This window comes from Pseudorasbora parva, chromosome 9 (genome assembly GCF_024679245.1).
Source record: "Pseudorasbora parva isolate DD20220531a chromosome 9, ASM2467924v1, whole genome shotgun sequence".
Taxonomy (NCBI): Eukaryota; Metazoa; Chordata; class Actinopteri; order Cypriniformes; family Gobionidae; genus Pseudorasbora; species Pseudorasbora parva.
In genome coordinates, this window is record NC_090180.1 from 16,409,998 (window position 1) to 16,429,834 (window position 19,837).

Below are 19,837 nucleotides of genomic sequence, written 5' to 3' on the forward strand. Positions count from 1 at the left end.
GTTCATGGTTTGTGTGTGTATAAGAGAGAGGGCAAATATCAGTATTTCAGTGAGACTTGAGCTTAAGTATTGTAGAGCTTGTCGTATTAATTTTCACATGCAGTTACTCATTTTCAGTTAAAAACCAAAGAAAGTGGCTGGTTAAAACATTGAGTGGCTGGTAGATTTTGAAATCCACCAGCCACAGTGGCCGGTGGGCAAAAAACTTAATTTCAATCCCTGCACTAGACATTAAGAAATCATGTTAATTTAAAATACTTATATCATTGACAACAGTAGTCCGGCCAGGATATTGTCATTTAAAAGTTGTTGTTGAAGCCCTCAACTGATGTTGATGTTGACATGTTGTGTTTTGGCCTGAAGCGCCACCCTCCACCTATCAACCAATCACGAATAGTGTTTCGGCATCCGGGTTGCCAGATCTGGTTTAGTTACCACGTCTGCAGCTACAAACATTCCTGCTGATCCGGAAGCCTATCGGGCAACCTCGTGCCAGTCTGGAGGGGGAGAGGGAATACATCGCTCTACAGTAATTTGAAAGTGATTGCAGTAACAATTTTGGCCATAATCTTCCTTTAAATGCTAATTTATACTTAACATTATCTGACAAACACTTATTGTTAAAACTTTGTTAAAATCTCAACTAGGGCTGGGATAAACGATTATTTTTTTAAACGATAAATCTAGCGATTATTTTTTCGATGCATCGATTAATTTGTCCTGTCCGATTCGGTTTCGATTATCGATTATCTCCCCATAATTGCCTAATAGCAATTTATACATGTTGATTTAATTATCTGAATGAAAAAACTAATTCCTTAGCATTGCAATATATGTTTATTGCTCTTAAAATTCCAAAGTAAGACTATACAAGAGCAATGCATTCAATAAAACCTTGAAAACATAAAGTACACACACACACACACACACACACACACACACACACACACACACACACACACACACACACACACACACACACACACACACACACACACACACACACACACACACACACACACACAAATAGATAAGTATAAACCAACAACAAAGAAACACAATATACGATTTTTCTATGTATGCAACTCGGCCTACAGGCTATGCCCATCGATTAAATATCAACAAGAGACTCCAAATCCAGGGACACACCGCAAGCATGAGCGTCTTGGCTGCGTGGCGTGTCCGTTTTTGTTTCGGCTCCCATGTTAACAGGTTGGAGTTTGCACACTGCCTGTGACGCGCGGAAAACGCGTGCATGCTAGAAATAGAAGAGCGTCTATTTTTCACGCGTGTTGCGAGCGTCTCCAGGCAAAGAATAAGAAAAGATGTTTATATATCATTTTGACACGAATACATATTATCAAATTACATTTTCATGTTTGAAAGTCTGTAGGTTTACATAAATGCAGATATAGGCCTAATTGTAATAACGACAATTATCGATTTTGAAATATTGCAACTGTCAATACAGAACGAAATATTGTAGCCTATTTTGCCGTCAATACCATAGATATGTGGCTACTGCCGACGTTGTCTTTGCTGTATCAGTAGGCCATTTATGTTTAACATTAAGAACAGGGCTTCCCTCCGCATCAATAGCAGCAGCAGCGCCGCGCCAGACACGCTTCTAGTGTGCAGAGGCAGAGAAAACGCCACGCAGACCCGTGGCTGACCCGCAACAGAAACGCCACGCGCATCCGCTGCATGACAGTGAAAACAGTTACATGTAGAGTGCATTACGGGCGCCAATATTTTAATTTAAATTTAAAACCGGAATAGTCCTGGGGTGAAACTCTGCTCACTTACAGGATGGATACCCTTGGTCACATCAGCGCGATTAGACATTGAACATTTTAAATTTAAAACAGCTTATTATGTAGGTAGCCAATGTGCCCGATGCTTTCACTTGATGCAAACGTTTGTTTTTTGTGATTAAAATAGCCTACATAAAATATTACCAAAACATCTGTCTTCCTGTGTGCAGAAATTTGTTTATGTAGCTGTGACAACAAAACGCGTGCACGCACGGAGCAAGCGCTCTTAACACAGACACGCATGCCTGTGTTAAGAGCGCTTGCTCCGTGCGCGCCACACGCCAACCCGCAAACCTTGCACTTCAGAAAGTCTGAGGAGCCACCCGTGTTGCTACCATAGATATACATAATAAATAATATACTTAATTATATATATCTATGGTTGCTACTACTCTCCGGCGCCGCCATCTTTATATTGAGTCTGACGAATCAGCGCAAATTTTGCGTCGACATATTTTTTGCGTTGTCCCAGCCCTAATCTCAACAGCGAACCTGCTTCGAATTAGTGTAAATTATTCTTTGATTGGAGCTTTTATGTTTTGTCTATCTACATGCTTGTTTATCTACAGGCATGCTAAACATGGTTCTGTGTTCGATATGGCTAATATAGTAAATATTAAGCCAATGTTTAGTGTTCGTTTTGGGTTAATAGTTCTTACAACAGATATTTCGCTATAATCCTTCTAAAAATACAAAACATGCACTAGGCGGTTAGCGAATCACAACACTGGGCCAACTAACCAGTCTGAGCCTACCCATTGCATATTTTTGAGGGACTGGCTTCATAGAACCCGGTAACCATCAGACCGTTTTTACTAGGAGTGACAGAGGAGTGTAGAATATATGAAAAAAAATGCAATTTAAAACAGAAAAATGAAGCATGGACACGTTACAGTGCACCCCACAAACACAATCAACCCTTCGATGAATGCGTTTTACCACCCCTTTAATATGGTTGCTTTTAATAATTTTGTTTCTTAAGAGCGTGACATCTGCATTCTGTAACCAAACTGAGACCTGCACATGTTCTTATTTTTTCTATAAAAACGAAGAGAAACCATTTAGTTCAATATAAACCATAGTTCATTTGGACAAATGATGCTACAATTATAAACTGAAAGTTGCAGCACAGTGCAACAGGGGTCAGATTTCGAGAGTAAGGAGAGATGATGATTTGATGCGCAACCTCAAAATTAAAATCTTATCTAGTAAAATGTGAAGTCATTACATATTTTTGGAATGTAGTCAAATTCAAATAGTCTCCCTCTGCTGTGTGTAAACAGAGCTGGCCCTAGACCTTTGGGGGCCCTAAGCTAAATTTGGTTGGAGGCCCTTTTGACCATTTTAAGTAAGGCCTAAAGAAAAGCAATGACTACCTTATAACTATACTGTACATTTTATATCTACTATGTTACTTTTACATTTTGTACTCTATTAAATTATGTTTTAATTATTCTATGTATAGCCTACTGTATGATAAATATCTTTTTTACGCTGCTGGTCCTGAGTACGAATTTCGTTCTTATGTGTCAACATGTACAGAACGACAATAAAAGACCTTGAGTTCTTGTGCAATGAACACACACGGATGAACTTGCTGAATAAAAAGACTGATTTTCACTGACCATCAAAGAAACATTTTTAATTGACACCAGAGTTTAAAAGGTAAAAACAGCACATGATAACAAATTTTGCTGGACAAGAAATTGGCCAAGAAATTATTGCGATAATATGCGATAAATGATAATATTTTTCGTTCTAAAAATCACTTTCTAAAAAGTGGAATTATTGTCCAGCCCTAGATCTATGTATTACTTCCGCTTGTGCTGTCTTAAAGACAACTATGGTTAGATCAAATAGAAGCAGCTTGTATGCTATTCTATTAAATGCCTTAGTTGACAGTTGGGATAAATATTACATGTTCCAAAATATTGTTCGCTGAAAGTTACAGACGGGTAGAAAGTTTAACTTACTAAATATTTAGACATTTCTTGTTTAACTTTTAAAGCCAAGTAAATCTGCAACATTGCATAACAAACAGCCATTCCATTTTTTTTTTCCTCACCTCCATGAAGTCTCTCTGTTCCCTTTTGGGGTGTATTACCAGAGAAGGCTGAGATCATTTGATTATTGGGGTTTTGGCACATAGAGGTGTTAGTAGAGTATTTATTGGTTTGGTCTGTCACCGTACTGGAAAGTGCAGGACTATCTGTGCTGAAGCTGCTCCCTATCCATCTGTTTGGATTAGCTAAGCCTTGCCTCTATGTCCCAAAGCAGAATCACCACTTCCATTATGCATGACTGAGCAATATTCCTGATTTGCATCCGGTTGGGATTGTGATCTCACATGAAAGAGACACTGATAATTTTGCCAGAATCTGCATACATCTACATACTCTGGTTCTGGACATTAATTTCAGGCAATTTTAGTTCCAGGGCATAAGCCAAAATATATGATGTGTGTGTGGAATAATAATTTAATGCTATGTTGTGTTTCCATTCTGTAGTTTTTCTTGGTGACACACTGTGCATGTGCTCTCTTTCCGGTCCATTGTCATGTGTAAGGTGTGCTGATGGACATGCACAGATGATGCTTGTATAAAAACTCTGTGCGGTATATTGACTTAGTACTATATATATCTAGTATATATATATATATATATATTAGGGTGGGCATAGATTCATTTTTTTAATCTAGATTAATTTTGAAATTAATCTAGATTAAAATGGCTAATCTGAATTTTGCCGAAGGCTTTCAGAATGTGTGCACTACCCTTTCACATACGTTACACTAAGGGTGCGTTTTTCACGGTTTTGGTACTGTTCTGTATTTACTGTGTTCAGGGAAAAAAGGACAACTGTCAAATGAAAATAAGAACAAATAACTTAAATAGAAGCAGCACACAAATACTATTGAGCAAAGATACTAATAAAATAAACAATGCTTTTCAGGTGGGTCTAACATTAGTTTTTAGGTAAAGAAATTGAATAAAGTAAACAAATGTAAAATAATTGAACATTTCACTGTTTAAATTAAAGATTAATCCTTTTTAAACTTATACAAATTATTCAATCAAGAGCAGTGAGTGATCCAGAGCCGGCCCAAGCCTTCATGGGGCCCTAAGCAGAATTTTATTTGGGGGTCCCTCGGTACCGATTGACTATTGTCAATTCTTGATAATAATCCCACACCCAGACGACTAAACAGTAATTAAATAAGAACAAATAAACATATTACAAAAAATAGCACAAATAAATAAAATAGAATAAAATATATAACTGAAAGACTGCTTTATTTTTTCAGGTAGGTCTAACATTCCGGTAAGAAACTGAATTAAAAAATGCAAAGTGGCTAATTAAATTTAAAATAACATTGGATAATGTTTTTTGCAGAAAATTAAATAGTTTCATATAAAACCATTAAAGTTACATAAGTTGATCAGTCAAGAGCAGTGTGATCGTTTATGTCTTTTTGTAGTTTGACTTTAAATAACAAATGACTGCTGTCCCTTTAAGAACTGCCGCACTCATGGATCCTGAACACTGTTCCTGTTACTCATTCTTCATTTCTTCCTGAACTGTTTACGACTGTGTTTACATTAATACTCTTCAAAATGTGCACTGAGAATTTGGTTGATTGCATTTGACCAATAATAAGCTGGAATAAGATTAAATAAATATATATATATATATATATATATATATATATATATATATATATATATATATATATATATATATATATATATATATATATTATACTAAACGATATAGAGTATACAGAGTGATTTATTATTTTACAAAAAAAAGATTCAAGTTGGTTAATGTTTCTATTGCTTACATCGTGACTAGTTGTGGCGTTCTAATTTATAGTTTTGTATAGCTTTTCAAATCAGTTTAGGTTTGTAATCGATGAGGTCCCATTACCTCAGTCTCCGAAATTGTTCTGGTATACAGCAATAACTTCTTTACAGCACAGTGTTGTCTAAAACATCCTGCAGTCAGCTTTACTGCTGCTCAGCAGTTTAAATTATGAGCGTAATATTCTGGAAATTGTCAGAGCTCTTGACAGAAACCTGCTCCACAAGTTCACACAGGCTCTCAGATTTCATGTGCACTCGCTTTGTTTCACACTTATTAACTCATTCCTCAAAGACTCAGCCCTCGTATCAGAATTTGGCACCCTCCAGACATATTCCAGCCACTCGAGTAACCTTAAGACTGCTTGTTTAGTAGACTAAAATAGACCATAGCCTGCTACACATCACTGTTGAGTCAGTGTTCCTTAGCACACCTGATAGAAGCATAGAATATTTCTTCCTTTTCTTTCTAGTAGTGAACTCAGCTAGTCATGAGAGGGGTAATGAATTTGCAGACCTCCTTTCCACTGCAGATGTCTTGCAAACATCAGCATGTTTTTGCTCAGTGCAGAATGAACTTTTGGACAACGTTGCTTGTTCCTATATAAAAAATTCATTTTACAATGGTGAGAGAGACTATAATCAGTCTAATCAGATTTTTAAACCGTTAACAACATAAGGCTGGACGATGTGGCCAAAAAAATGACACATGAACATTTTCATATTTTGTCAATATCGATAGTTATCAGGATAAATGTCAAATAATTTCTTTCAAGTTTAAAGGCAGATTTTTCCTTAAATGAAAGTTGTAGAAACCAGACCGTTACATTGTGAACGTTAATTGAGAACATGACGAACACGGTAATTATCTTACAGAATGTATGTCTACATATACACTGAGATGGGCATATGGTTATTATGTTAATATTGTTTGTCATGTTCATGTTAAGAAAAACAAGAATTTCCACATGCTTGGGTGAAAGTTGCTAATCAGTCTCATAACAATAAGCCCGGCTGCAGAGAAAATTCATACCTCTGACACATACATTGCAGGGGCACAGATAATGATGTGCTACGCAAAGTTTCTTACAGCGCTTTAAGTTTTGTTAAGGTAGACGAGTTTAAGAACAGAAAAAACAAAAGTATTAAATGTCTTGAGATAATTTTGCTATCAAATAAGTTATCTTTTCGGCTCACTCAGAGGTACAGCTGTGCTTACCTGTAGTAGGGATGGCTCGATACCACAATTTTGGCTTCGGTACGATACCCCAAACTAATACCGAAGTACCGATATTAACTCGATACCACACGGTCTGATATTAGCGCGGGTATATTGCACGCGAATGAGAACAATTATTCTAGTTTTGAGTTTATAAAGTGGGAAATTACCACAAATGCTTATTAATTAATTATTTAGCAAACCTTATCACATCAAATCAGTCATTTGAAAACTTTCTTGTGAGAAATAATTGCAGCAAAAATCTCTCAAAATTAGCAAATTGCTTCTGGTTTCAGCACCTACACTAAAGCAATCTGCATAATCTGATTCAACATTTCACGTTCGTCTCGGGATGGATAACGGAAGTCATTTGAACATGCAAGCGATTTTATAGCATTTCGTAAAAAAAGGAGATATGAGCTCATAACGACACACACACACACACATGCACACACACACACACACACACACACACACACACACACACACACACACACACACACACGCCTGTAACTTAGAGCTCGCACATTACAAATTAAGTTTCCTTAAACAGTCAAATACACAGAATTATGTACAAATGTCCATCTTTAGTGAGTATTCACATTAACACAGTTGGTTGTGTCTAACGCGAATGTAAATAGTGCAGTAGTACGCATGCAAATATTATGAGATCTAAATGTCATTGGTTGAAACGAAAGCTGGAGATTTTGTGATATTCGATCTTATGTTAGGCTATGTGTGTGCGTTGATCAGTGTAAAAAGAAAATACATGTCTAAATGAGATGGTTTGAATGATTCACTGACCTGTCGATCTCTTCAGAAGTCTTAAAGTCAGGATAGTGACAGATGCTTCTTGGCTAGGTTTGATGGTTCTTCATCAGTTTTATAAGCAAAGTAATTACACATTTCACTTCTACTCTCTTTATTAATTCGTTTTGGGCATCTATGTTCAACATGTTCGTCTATGTTGTTGTCACATTTGCCGGTTGTTTCGGGTCAGTTTTGGTAGCGCGCTGCCATCTAGTGGTGAACTTCGGAAAAGCAGCATATACCGAAATGTGCCAAATTATGATATCGTACCGTTTTAAATAAAATATATACCGGTATTTTTCCAGTACCAGTATACCGCGCATCCCTAACCTGTAGTGGTGAATGCAGTGATGGACAGCTGTGTTTCCTCATTAGACTAGTCAATAAAGGTGCTTTGTTTTTTGAATTTCATGTGATTTTGTATTAGGTCTGGCTTAAGACCTGCACTGATCTTATTACCTCAGCTGTAAGCTACACGTTCACTAAAGACATATCCGACTGTGTTTACCTCAATACTCGCCAGACCATGCATTTTTACATACGTTTGACCATTCAAACCCAAATAATAATCCGCGAAAGAGCTGAATGGCGATCGCATGTTTGTTGTCTGAAAGGCGTGTGCGCGCACTTCAGGTCAGAGTCCGGCAGCGCGAGCACGTCCCGCGCCACTCTTTTTCTTCTCATACGCGCATATTTCTGTTGCTTTCTCTGTCACGCGCTGCGCATATATTTAACTCTTATACTATTTCCAATGTTTAGTGACCGGGTGAAGCAGAGCTTTGCACACACGTCCTGACACCTGCTGTCACACATCCACGCACATTAAGAAATACAGCTCATATTAGCGCTGTCCTCCTTAAAGTACCGGTACTAATAAAAGTCCATATCGTACCGTTTGTAATAGCAGGCAATACTTTTCTAGTACCGGTATATTGAGCAACACTATTTACAACACGTGAATTCTTCCACTTCTCCCGAAATACTTAAAGTAAGTGGCTGGTGAACTGGGAATAGAATAGAGTAAACACTGAAGTTACTTACACAATGTGTATCTGATATGAATAACGTGTCGAATTATAATGGAAAGGATTATTATTACCTCTTCCATAGACATCATTGTGTATTTTACAAACTCTAAATGTATAGGGTTTTTTTTAGTACTTATGTGAGAAATAATTGGTTTTCACCGAACACGTAGTCATATCGTATTGTATTGATATCGAGATATCTGGCATGAAAAACGAGATATGAAATTTTGTCCATATCGTTCAGCCCTAATATGCACACCCCTGGTTCTAGCATGTCACACTTTTTCACCAAATTCCGTGTGCATTTTGTAGCATTTTTGCTTTCGACAAGCATTTGCAAGGTAATTTACTTGTATTACCCCTTAATCACCAGAAAAACTACCACAAAGACTCCTCTGAGCCAGATTATTACTATTTGTTCATTTTAACTGTTTTCCCATGTATCATTATTAGAATTATTATTATTTATAAACTTGTGTAAAATTCATTGACTTTAAATAAAGAATTTGAAAATAAATACATTTTCCACTCATTTGCTGATTGTAGGTTGAATACTTTTTGATTTCTACATTTTGTCATGTAAACCAAAGCTTTAGTCATTTGACTTTTGATTAGGGTGTTACATTTTTGTTTTGTGAAAACTGTACTTGATAGTTTTTATCAATCTTTTTTTAATGTATTCTAATTATTATTTTCAAAAAGTAAAAAAAAAAAAAAGAATCTCACTGCATATTGGTTATAATACAAATAAACAAAAATAATCTCAATCAAATATTAGTTGGTCTCTACTTTATATAACTGTCACACTTTTGTGAATATCACCAGGTGTGGCATTTCAGATGTTGGTTTGTGTTTATAGAGGGGGAATATTTGATTTCTCACACCTCTGCTGAAAGAGGTTTGGCAGTAAAGGCTAGGGCGTGACTATTGTGTAGGTGTGAGGCTATAAATACTCCATAAACAGAGCAGTGCGTGCCGGAAGAAGAATGCCCTCACTGGAATCGGAAGGCATGGAGATCTAAAGAATACTCAAGGCCTAAGACCTTAACCTGACCAAATTACACAACTTGAGCCTTGTTAAAGTAAATCAAATAGTAATAATAATAATAATAAAAAAAAAAAAATTATAAAGTTGTTATTGTCAGCTAAATAAATTTGAACAGTGGATACTTCTGTAAGGGAATTGGCATATGGTGTCTGTTATCCTTAAATATGCTTCACAAAGGAAAATTAACTTCAGATGAAACATACAGCATCACCCACACCCTCCAGACATGACATCAGGCCAGCCCTGACTCAACCTTCAGTGGGTGTTCCTCAGTATAAAGAGGAAAATGTCAAGGATGATGATGTCATAGCAGTTCTGATTCTTCCTGCGCTGATCCTACATTAGTTTGTTGAATAGGTTTCAAATTTTCTAAACAATGTATATGGAATTTATAATTGACAGTCGAATTGGATTTCTCTTAAGGTTTTTTTTATTTATTGTTTTCGTTATGCTGTTTCTCCAGGATGTGGTTGTCCACTGCTTCTGCTTATGAAAGGCAGAAGAGCTCTTGTTCAGTGCTCTCTTGCTCGCAAAAGTGATTCACTGGTGTGAATATCAGTGGCTGTATGTCATGATCTGTACAGTTTGATCAGGTCATTTCTCAGAAACTACCAGTTATAAATAGACCCAGATGGAGTTTTTCATGTTTTCGCTATTTAAAAAATAAATAAAAAAATTGGTTTCACCCAAAGTGGGGTTAGAGACTGAATCAGTGATTTTTAATGAGCACTTCTCTGATGGAGCGTTCTGACTGTGTGTGTGTGTGTAGATTACTATTTAGGTAATGTTGAGAATTGAACCCTAATCTAAAGTGTAACCAAACGTTTTAATTAATTCTCCATCCTGTGTCTTATTAACATCTCTTCTAAATTGTTTGGACTATTTATGGTAATTATTTATTGATCATTTTAAATTAAACATTTCCTTTTTTTTTTTTTTTTTTTTTTTCAGTTTGTGGAAATCACGATCAGTTATAATCAGTGTTCCCAGCTTCCCACTGCTTCCTCGTGGTTTCATGTGTTTCTCTCTTTGTAGGATGTGGTGGATCAGGATGATTGTACGGGAGTGCTCTTCCAACTGGAGGAGGAGCCATTTTCCTGGCCAGGGCCTAAGATGCTTCGCCTGCGCCGCACTTCACAGGGCTTCGGCTTTACTCTGCGTCACTTCATTGTGTACCCACCAGAGTCTGCGGTGCACTCCAATTTTAAGGTAGTGTACATCGTTCATTGCTGTGTTCATTGAGTTTCATAGCATCTTATCTTAGTATTATTTATATTCTTAGTATTATTTGTAACATACAAATTAATTTACTTTTTCTGTTTGTTATAGGATGAAGACCATGGTCACAGAGGTAAGTTATCACTTTTAATGACATAAAAACATAATCTATAGTTTTGTCCCAAATTACATACTATACACTATGCATTTATACCGTGCACTAAGCACTCTACCATCTAGTGTATGAATTTTGTAAAGTTGTTTTGTCATCTTGTCTGATAACCCTCCCGAACCCTGCTACATAAGGAAAGATGTGACAGTTTAGTGTAAGAAGTGTCCACCATTCCATTTATCAGTTAATTAAGTATATTATCTAGGAATTTGATGCATGGTGCAATTTTCAGTGTAATCACACTGTTTGCACTATGTATACTACAACATGGCTTAGAATAGTGCATAAGCATGCGAATTGGGATGCACCTTCTGTCTGAATAAATCCTTTATAAAACTTGACTTGAGGATCTTGACAATTCATAAAAACAACCAGAGTTTTCCAGAATTTTTTTTTAATCATACAACCTCCTTATAATCTAGCAACCCAAAAAGTTTGTATCAGAGCAGTTGTTCTATTAAAGGGGGGGGGTGAAACACTCAGTTTCAGTCAGTGTCATGTCAATCTTGAGTACCTATAGAGTAGCATTGCATCCTGCATATCTCCGAAAAGTCTTTATTTTTTTTATAATTATATAAGAAAGATGCGCTGTTCTGCGTCTTTCCGAAAAAAGCCGAGCGGGTGGGGCGTATCGTGTGAGCGGAGCTAAATAATGACGTGTGCAGCAGCGCGCTGCTATTGTGTTGAGTCGAGTGCGTCGTAAAGCTGTGTCATCCCTAACAGCGGGAAAAAAACTTTATTCAAAATAAAAATATGGCTTTTAATCAGATACAGCCATACATCTATGATCCGGAATCAGACCCAGAGGCTGCAGTTGAACAGGAGCAGCAGCAAAAACGACTAGAGCAGGACGTCTCTATGTGGTACAAGTTATACACTAACTATATAATATGCTTAGTGGCTTGTGTTATTTACATATTTATACTTGAATTATATCGTCGTATTTTTGTCTTTGAAGGTGTACATGTGGGAAGTGCAGTTGTGCACGTGTGTGTGTGTGTTTACATGTGGTTTGTGTAGACAATTGTAACGTTAGTAAGCGGACTGGTTTTGCACGGCAGGCTAAGTTAGTGTTTACATAGAAAGACACGGAATAGTAGCGCATTTGAATGAAGAAGCGCGCTTATTTAGTTCAACATATTTCCCCACTCTTTGTGTATTGTTGTTTGGAGTGCTTTTACAATACACAAACATAAAGTTACACATATAGTGGCCAGCTAAACAATTGTACACGCACTACACATCGCATGCTCCATTGATCAACTAACTATACGTGATCATGTTTGGGCTACTTGATGAGCATAGGCAAAAACACAGACATTTGAAGCAGTCTCACTCACCGCCTGCGGTTCTAACGTTGGGACCTTTATCGTTGGGACTGCTCCATCCTTCAGCATTAGGCGATCGGGAAAATCCGGCGTCGAGCTGGGCCTTGTTTATGAAACAGTCGGCACCGAAATGCAGCGAACAGATATAAACATTCGCGCAACTCAGTTGCTGATCCGGAAAAGCAAATTACATCCACTGTTGCCTTAACGCGGGGTTTTTGGGGAATCTGTGCAGGACTGTCTTGGTCTGGCAACCAAAAACGCACTTTTTTGGTGACATTGTAATTGTGCACATCACCTGTGCAGCAGCCTACAAGCCAGCGCTTTGATGGGCGTAGCCTGTTACTTTCGCTCTCTCCCGCTCTCTCTCTCACGCTCTTCCGGTAGAATTGTCCGTAAGGCCCATACAAGGAAATTCCGCCCCCATTAACGTCAAAGGGGACGCATGATCGCAAAAAACTTGCCGAAACTTATGACTAACCGGAAGTAGTATTTTTGACAAAGAAATACTCCCATCAAACGTCCACCTTAACTTTTGAAACTTTGTCCATGTTTAGTATGGGAATCCAAGTCTTTAACAGTGTAAAAAGATCAGTATGCATGAAACAGCATTTCACCCCCCCCTTTAAGGAATGACTTTTATTCACCTCCCATTACGAAATGGCTCTCATAACATGGTTTGGCGCAACCATCTATAGCTGCCCGAAATAACTCACCGGATTCTTTCCTCTGCTCAACCTCTCCCCCCTTTGTTTGAACTTTTGACCTTAGGTGTGTTTTTAAAGATTGCATCATTTTGTTGCAAAATGACTTGACTGTTAAACGTATATATTTGATCAGTTTTTCTTGTAGGTTCATCCTGCTGTCAATTTAGGGACATACATGCATTGTTGACATTTCAACAGTGCTTCTGGCGCTTTGGGTGGCTAAAACCTGCCCAGTTACGTCTCTAAATTCATCTCTTAAAGCCTCCTCTCTGCAGAAATACAGGCTTCTAAATCTGATTCAGGATCTCCCACACTGAGTTCTGTCTTTTTGATGACTTTACTTAACAAATGTGACCTACATAGATTTCATTGTTGTAAATTATAGGAAGGTTGTAAAGCTTGATGCTTTCAACAAACCACACACAATGGAACTTTCAAAGACAAGCCACATTCTTGATAAAGAATGAAGAATGTGTGGAGAAAAAAACCCTTTGCTTTATTGAGTGATTATCGATCGTGAAAGAATGTAGAGAAATATTGCGATTAAAGGGGGGGTGAAACACTCAGTTTCAGTCAATCTCATGTCAATCTTGAGTACCTATAGAGTAGTATTGCATCCTTCATATCTCCGAAAAGTCTTTAGTTTTATTATATTTATAAAAGAAATATGGGCTGTACCGAGTTTTTCCGGGAAAAAACGAGTGCCTGGAGGCGTATCTTGTGGGCGGAGCTAAAGAATGATCAGAGCGCAAAGCGGTGACGTCCTCAAGCGTGGAGAAACTCATGGCTATCGAGCTCAGCTAATACAGATAATGATCCAGAATCATTAGGAGGCTGAAAAAAATTGAACAGGAGAAACGGCTACAACAGGACGTCCGTCTCTCTGGTATGTACTGTATTTAGTGTCCTGTCAACATTTGTGTCTTTACTCGCAGTTTATGAGGACATGATTCGGTTTATGGACTATTGTATGCGACTAAACCTAGCAGTAGCAGGCAAAACGGTTTTGCATGTCAGACTAGTGTACATAGAACAACAACAGAGTCCGTTAGCGCATTTGAATGACGAAGCACGCGATCGTGTCATTTACTGATGTTTACTCACGCGACAAGCCAACAGCACAGACATTTGAAGCAGTTTTACTCACCGGCTGCTTCCAAAGCAGGACCGAACCTTTATCGCTGGGACCGCTCCGTCAAAAACACACTTCTTTGGTATGATTTGGTGAAGTCCTGACAGCAGTGAACGGTGGAGATCCACTTTTGCGACGCGACTGAAGCGATGTTGTGAAGCTTCCCGTCATTTCAGCGTTCAAATCGGTTCAAATGCAGCGCTGCCTTCCCAGAATGCTGTGCTGAAGCGTTGGAGTCACCCATAGGAATAAAGTGGAGCGCGGCGCCTGGATCGACTGGATCTGCACCTGCGTGTTTATGGGCGTGCATTTCCTCTCTCGCTCTAGTCACGCGCGCGCACCCTACCGGGAGAAGAGCCCGTACGGCCCATACAAGGACCTTCCGATCCATTAACGTCAAGTCGAGCCATACTCGAAAAAAACTCCGAAACTTGTGAGAAACCGGAAGGAGTATTTTTAACACAGAAATACTCCATCAAACGTCCAACATTAGTTTTTGAAACTTTGTCTATGTTTAGGATAGGAATCCAAGTCTTTAACAGTGTAAAAAGCTCAGTATGCATGAAACAGCATTTCACCCCCCCTTTAAATGTAGTATCGTGAGTTTAGTATTGCGATGGTATCGAATCGTGACGAGTGTATTGCCCCTAGTAATTTCTTGTAATTGTACCTCCTTGCATACAAAATAAAATGTATATAATTAAAGAATGCATAAAATTATAAATTAAGTGCACTGACTAAATTGTCATTCTTTTAGGCCACGTAATCATGTAAAATAATATTAATAATATTAAATTATATTTAAAAAAAAAAAACATTAAACACTAAGCCACCTGAATAAAATAACATTTCTACTTTAGTGCTTAGTACTCAGTAGCAAATTGCATCTTTTTATTTATAATAACAAAGCAGTAATATTAACAATAGACAAAATACATTTACAAAGTGTAATGTTTTCAAATGGAGAACATAAATAAATGACAGGGGAGTCTATCAGTATTGCATAAATAAAAGCATTTGGTTATAAACTATAGTTTTAAAAGGTTTGTGTTGTTTAGTAGGCTAAAGAATGAAGAGAATGGAATACGCCGTAATGTTCGCTGGAAAATGCATTGTTAGAAACAACAAAACCAAAAATGCTTTATTGCAATTATCTCACCTGGCATGTTATCAGAACCTTAATGTTTTTTGTCTAGATTATGAAATACCTGTTGACTGAGCGCTGCTTTTATCTGTGTTTACACAGAACTTCTGTCGCAGAGATGATTGATTTCCACATATATAGCTAGAATTATTTAGATGTTTATTAGTGAACTTAAGGTTATATAGTAAATGGTAATATAATTTAGAGAGTTTGAAATGAGTGGATCTTGTTAAAAGCTGCATTCTTGAGTCTCAAGTCAGGGAGCGAACAGCACAATGAATGTGACTTTACGAGACTAATGATGAGCCAACACTCATTCATGGCTGATTTATTTAATTCATGTAAAGTTATGTCTTTATTGGGACATGATTTGATAGATTACGTGACACCATTTTTTAGTGCCAAGTTTAAACTACATATCAAGAATTTATGCAACATATTGAATTTGTACATTAATCGCTATGTTTAACTAAGTTATTTAACCTTTGAACACCATTTTCCCTTAGATGCAGTGCTTTAATGGCAGTCTTGCTTACAGTTCTCAAATTGGCCACAAGACTGCAGCATTTATCAGTGAATTTAATGTTACAAAACCGATACCTGATTATGGTAACATTCTTAAATATCGGGAACATTATTGGTTGATCTCTAAATCCAGTATCTTTCCAGAAAAAATTAATAAAAAATCCCTGCTATATTCAGTCACTTCTGCGGGGGCCATCAGATCATGGAGATTCATTTTGAGCTTTAAGTTTATTAATGCTTTGTCATTATCTGTGTTGTGGTTTATAATACTGTACCTAATGCATCATGGCTAAAAAGCATTATAAAAACACTTTTTTTCACACCGATATCAAATGAACAATCTTTAGTCTATAAGAGAGAACTCGTGCATAACCCTGTAAAACTTATTTTACTTTACCTAGAAGAGTTCAACCTAGCTTACATAACATCTCTAGGTTCTGTATGTAAAACATAGTAGGACCTGACAAAAACAAAAAAAAAATACAACAACCTGAACTTACACCAGCATAGGTAATAGTAAAATATTCGATTTGCATGTTGTGTGAGAGCCAGACGTTTCTTTAGGCCTGTTCTATCTCTCTGAATATGTGGTTCCAGGTTTGTAGTTGTGTATTTATCTGTTGGTTTTAGTTTGTTTGTATGTTTGTGTGTATGTGCACAACACATACATAATAGTTTGTGTCTGTATTTTCGCATGTTGCTATGCGTCTGCTTTGGACAGGAGTGAGTCATTGTTTCATGTTCTCAGCAACAGAAGGAAACTTGAACTCCAGTGCACAGATTGCATAACTGACATGCATTAATCCCACAACCACATTAGAATTGAAATCTGACAAAGCAGCTATTGGGCTTAGTTTATGGATGGTTTTCATTTATCATCACAGTTGGTACACTTCTGTTGTGAATGTTCTATAATTTCTGATACCAGTCCAGATGGGTTAATATGTTGTTCACTATTATAAGCAAAATGCAATAAACATAGCAATATTGGGTGTTTCTTCATATTCCTAAAGGTAAATGTGTAACTTTTAACATTTGAAAACTGCAGTGTATGACAGTGAACACAAGATGGCGCATTAAATCTTTACTAATCATCTGATCGCTCTTATTGTGACTGAAATATTTTAAATATGTACTGTGCATAGTTTGCAAATTGTCAGTAAACTGAATTCCCAGGTGACTTACTAAATTTGTCATAATATGCAGTATAAAACTAAACACACTACATCTCATCCCACTATGCAATGTGCTCCATTTGACCTTTCATTTCCAATGTAACCAAATAACCAGAAGTATTTTCAGTTATATTTTTTCTGAATAGAGGTCGACCAATAAATAGGTTGGGCTCATGCTGGCCGATAACCAATTAAGCAACCAATATTTTTTTTAATGGATACTGAATGAAAACAAATATAACATCAAAATAGTGGTGAACTTTATTATAACAACTGAAGCACAGTATTGTAACCATGAAAATGTACTGTACTTTATAAATGAAAAAAAAAAAAAAATCTATATATATTATGAATACGTGGTCATTCATGTTAGTTTATAGTGCATTAACATATGTTAAGAGAAACAACTTTAAAATGTCAAATGTATTGGTAAATGTTGATATTATCTGTAAATAAAACTTATTGATAGTTACAAAATGATTCTTATTGTAAATTGGATAACACTTTAGTTTAGGGTTCAATTCTCACTATTATCTAGTTGCTTGTTAGCATGCATATTACTAGGATATTGACTGTTTATTAGTACTTATAAAGCACATATTAATGTCTTATTCTACATTCCTTAATCCTACCCAATACCTAATCTTAACCACTACCTTACTATCTATTAATTAGCAGTAATTAGAAGTTTGACGACAGTTAATAGCTAGAATTGTATCCTAATCTAAAGTGTGACCATAAATTGTTATGAAAATGTCTGAAGTTACCTAGAGAGCATTTGGATGATCCAGAAGAGTTCGATGGAATCAAAATATAGCTTTTTTTGTAAAAACTCAACTTGTCGTGTTTGGATGAGAAAGATTGCTGCACCATACCTACTGTGAAGCATGGGGGTGAAAACATCATGCTTTGGGGCTGTTTTTCTGCAAAGGGACCAGGACAATTGATCCGTGTAAAGAAACGAATGAATAGGGCCATGTATCATGAGATTTTGAATAACAAATTTATTACATTTACCTTGCTTCCACCAGCAAGGGCATTGAAGATGAAACGTGGCTGGGTCTTTCAGCATGACAATGATCCCAAAAACAATGCCCGGGCAACAAAGAAGTGGCTTCATAAGAAGCATTTCAAGGTACTGGAGTGGCCTAACCGGTCTCCAGATCTCAACCCCATAGATAATCTTTGGAGGGAGTTGAAAATCTGTGTTTTTAATATTGCAATATATATATAGCAGAAAGCCAAAATATTGCAGTGCAAGTGTTTCTAATATCATGCAACCCTAATTTAAATGTGATAGTTATAGTTGTCTAATAAGAATCGATTTGTGAGAGAATTGTGATCTCTATTTTTAAAAAAGAAATTGTGATTCTCAATTTATCCGGAACTGTGCAGCTCTACTCTACAGGCAAGACCTCAAGCAAAAAGAAAGAAACATGCAATCGGAACCTGTAGCACACTTAGTCATGTCTGCTGGCTGAAATCATTACAGTTTTATGAGGGAGATGTCATTGCCCAGTATGGGACATTAAGTAGTGATTGGAATGTTCTTGATGAGCTCCTCATTGTTGCCCTTTTGGAAGCAGTTTGTAGAGACTAGAACAGATTTCTGTCTTTAAACTCTGATTTACACATGCACCTGCAGCTCAGTTATACTCTTTTATTTGTCCTCAGATCTCAGTTTTCCATTCTTTAATTCCAGAAAAAACTGAAAGCAATTAAAGCATCCGTATGCCAAGTTGGGTTTGTTTGTGATTGTGAATTCTGGGCACATCTGAGTGGTTCTAAGACTGTTCAAATGGGCAGCAAAATATTTTTTCCTATAGTCTAGTTTGGGGACAGTTTACAGTCTAGAAATCTTATGCTCATTTGTATTTGTTTGATCAAAAATACAGTAAAAACAGTAATATTGGAAATTAGTAAAATAAAATAAAATAAAATGTATTCCTGTGATTTTTAGCATCATTGCTTCAGTTTTCAGTGTCACATGGTGCCCAAGATTTTATTTTTATTTTTTGCAATACTGAAAATGCTTAATATTTTTATGGAAAGTAGTAGTACAGTTATTAGAAAATGAATAACAGTCTACAACAACAACTACTACTACTACTACTAATAATAATACAATTATTAGTTTAGGAAAGATAAGGAAAGCAAAGCAATAATTGTGAACAGTTAAATATGAATGAGTATAATAGATCTTGTTTGTAAATCAGAAACAATTTGATAATTTGACAACAGGCTGCTGAGGTAAGTGCAGTTAGAATGGTTGGCCAATCATTATCCATACTTCCTCAAATACACATAAAGAATCATGAAGGTAACAAAATCAATACACGCAATTTTAAATATTTGGTTTGGGACAGACCATGTTCTGTAGTCACCCACATTGTGCTGTTGTGTTTGTAGTTCCATGTGTTGCCCATTTTTACACAATCTGTTGTTAAAAAATTAATTATCTTAACATTTTACCAACATCATTACTACAGCAATCAATGTGGATATACCGGATGCTTACTATCCGAACAAACTGATTGGATGTGGACAAACTAATTAGGGACGGGTCAAAATTGTCGACTAGTTGACCAAAATCAGAGTAGTCAAATTACTGACTGGTCTGTTGGATAATTTTAGTTATCTCAAAGGGATGGATTTAA

General features: G+C 36.7%; 1 protein-coding gene across 1 annotated transcript in view; it reads left to right on the forward strand.

Moving 5' to 3' along the window:
- arhgap21b (Rho GTPase activating protein 21b) overlaps positions 1-19,837 on the forward strand; it is a 76,427-nt gene that overhangs the window by 19,648 nt on the left and 36,942 nt on the right. The window contains exons 3-4 of the mRNA XM_067454127.1: positions 10,815-10,988; positions 11,109-11,130. Of these exons, the coding sequence (XP_067310228.1) occupies positions 10,815-10,988; positions 11,109-11,130 (196 nt within the window). The remainder of the gene's footprint in view (positions 1-10,814; positions 10,989-11,108; positions 11,131-19,837) is intronic.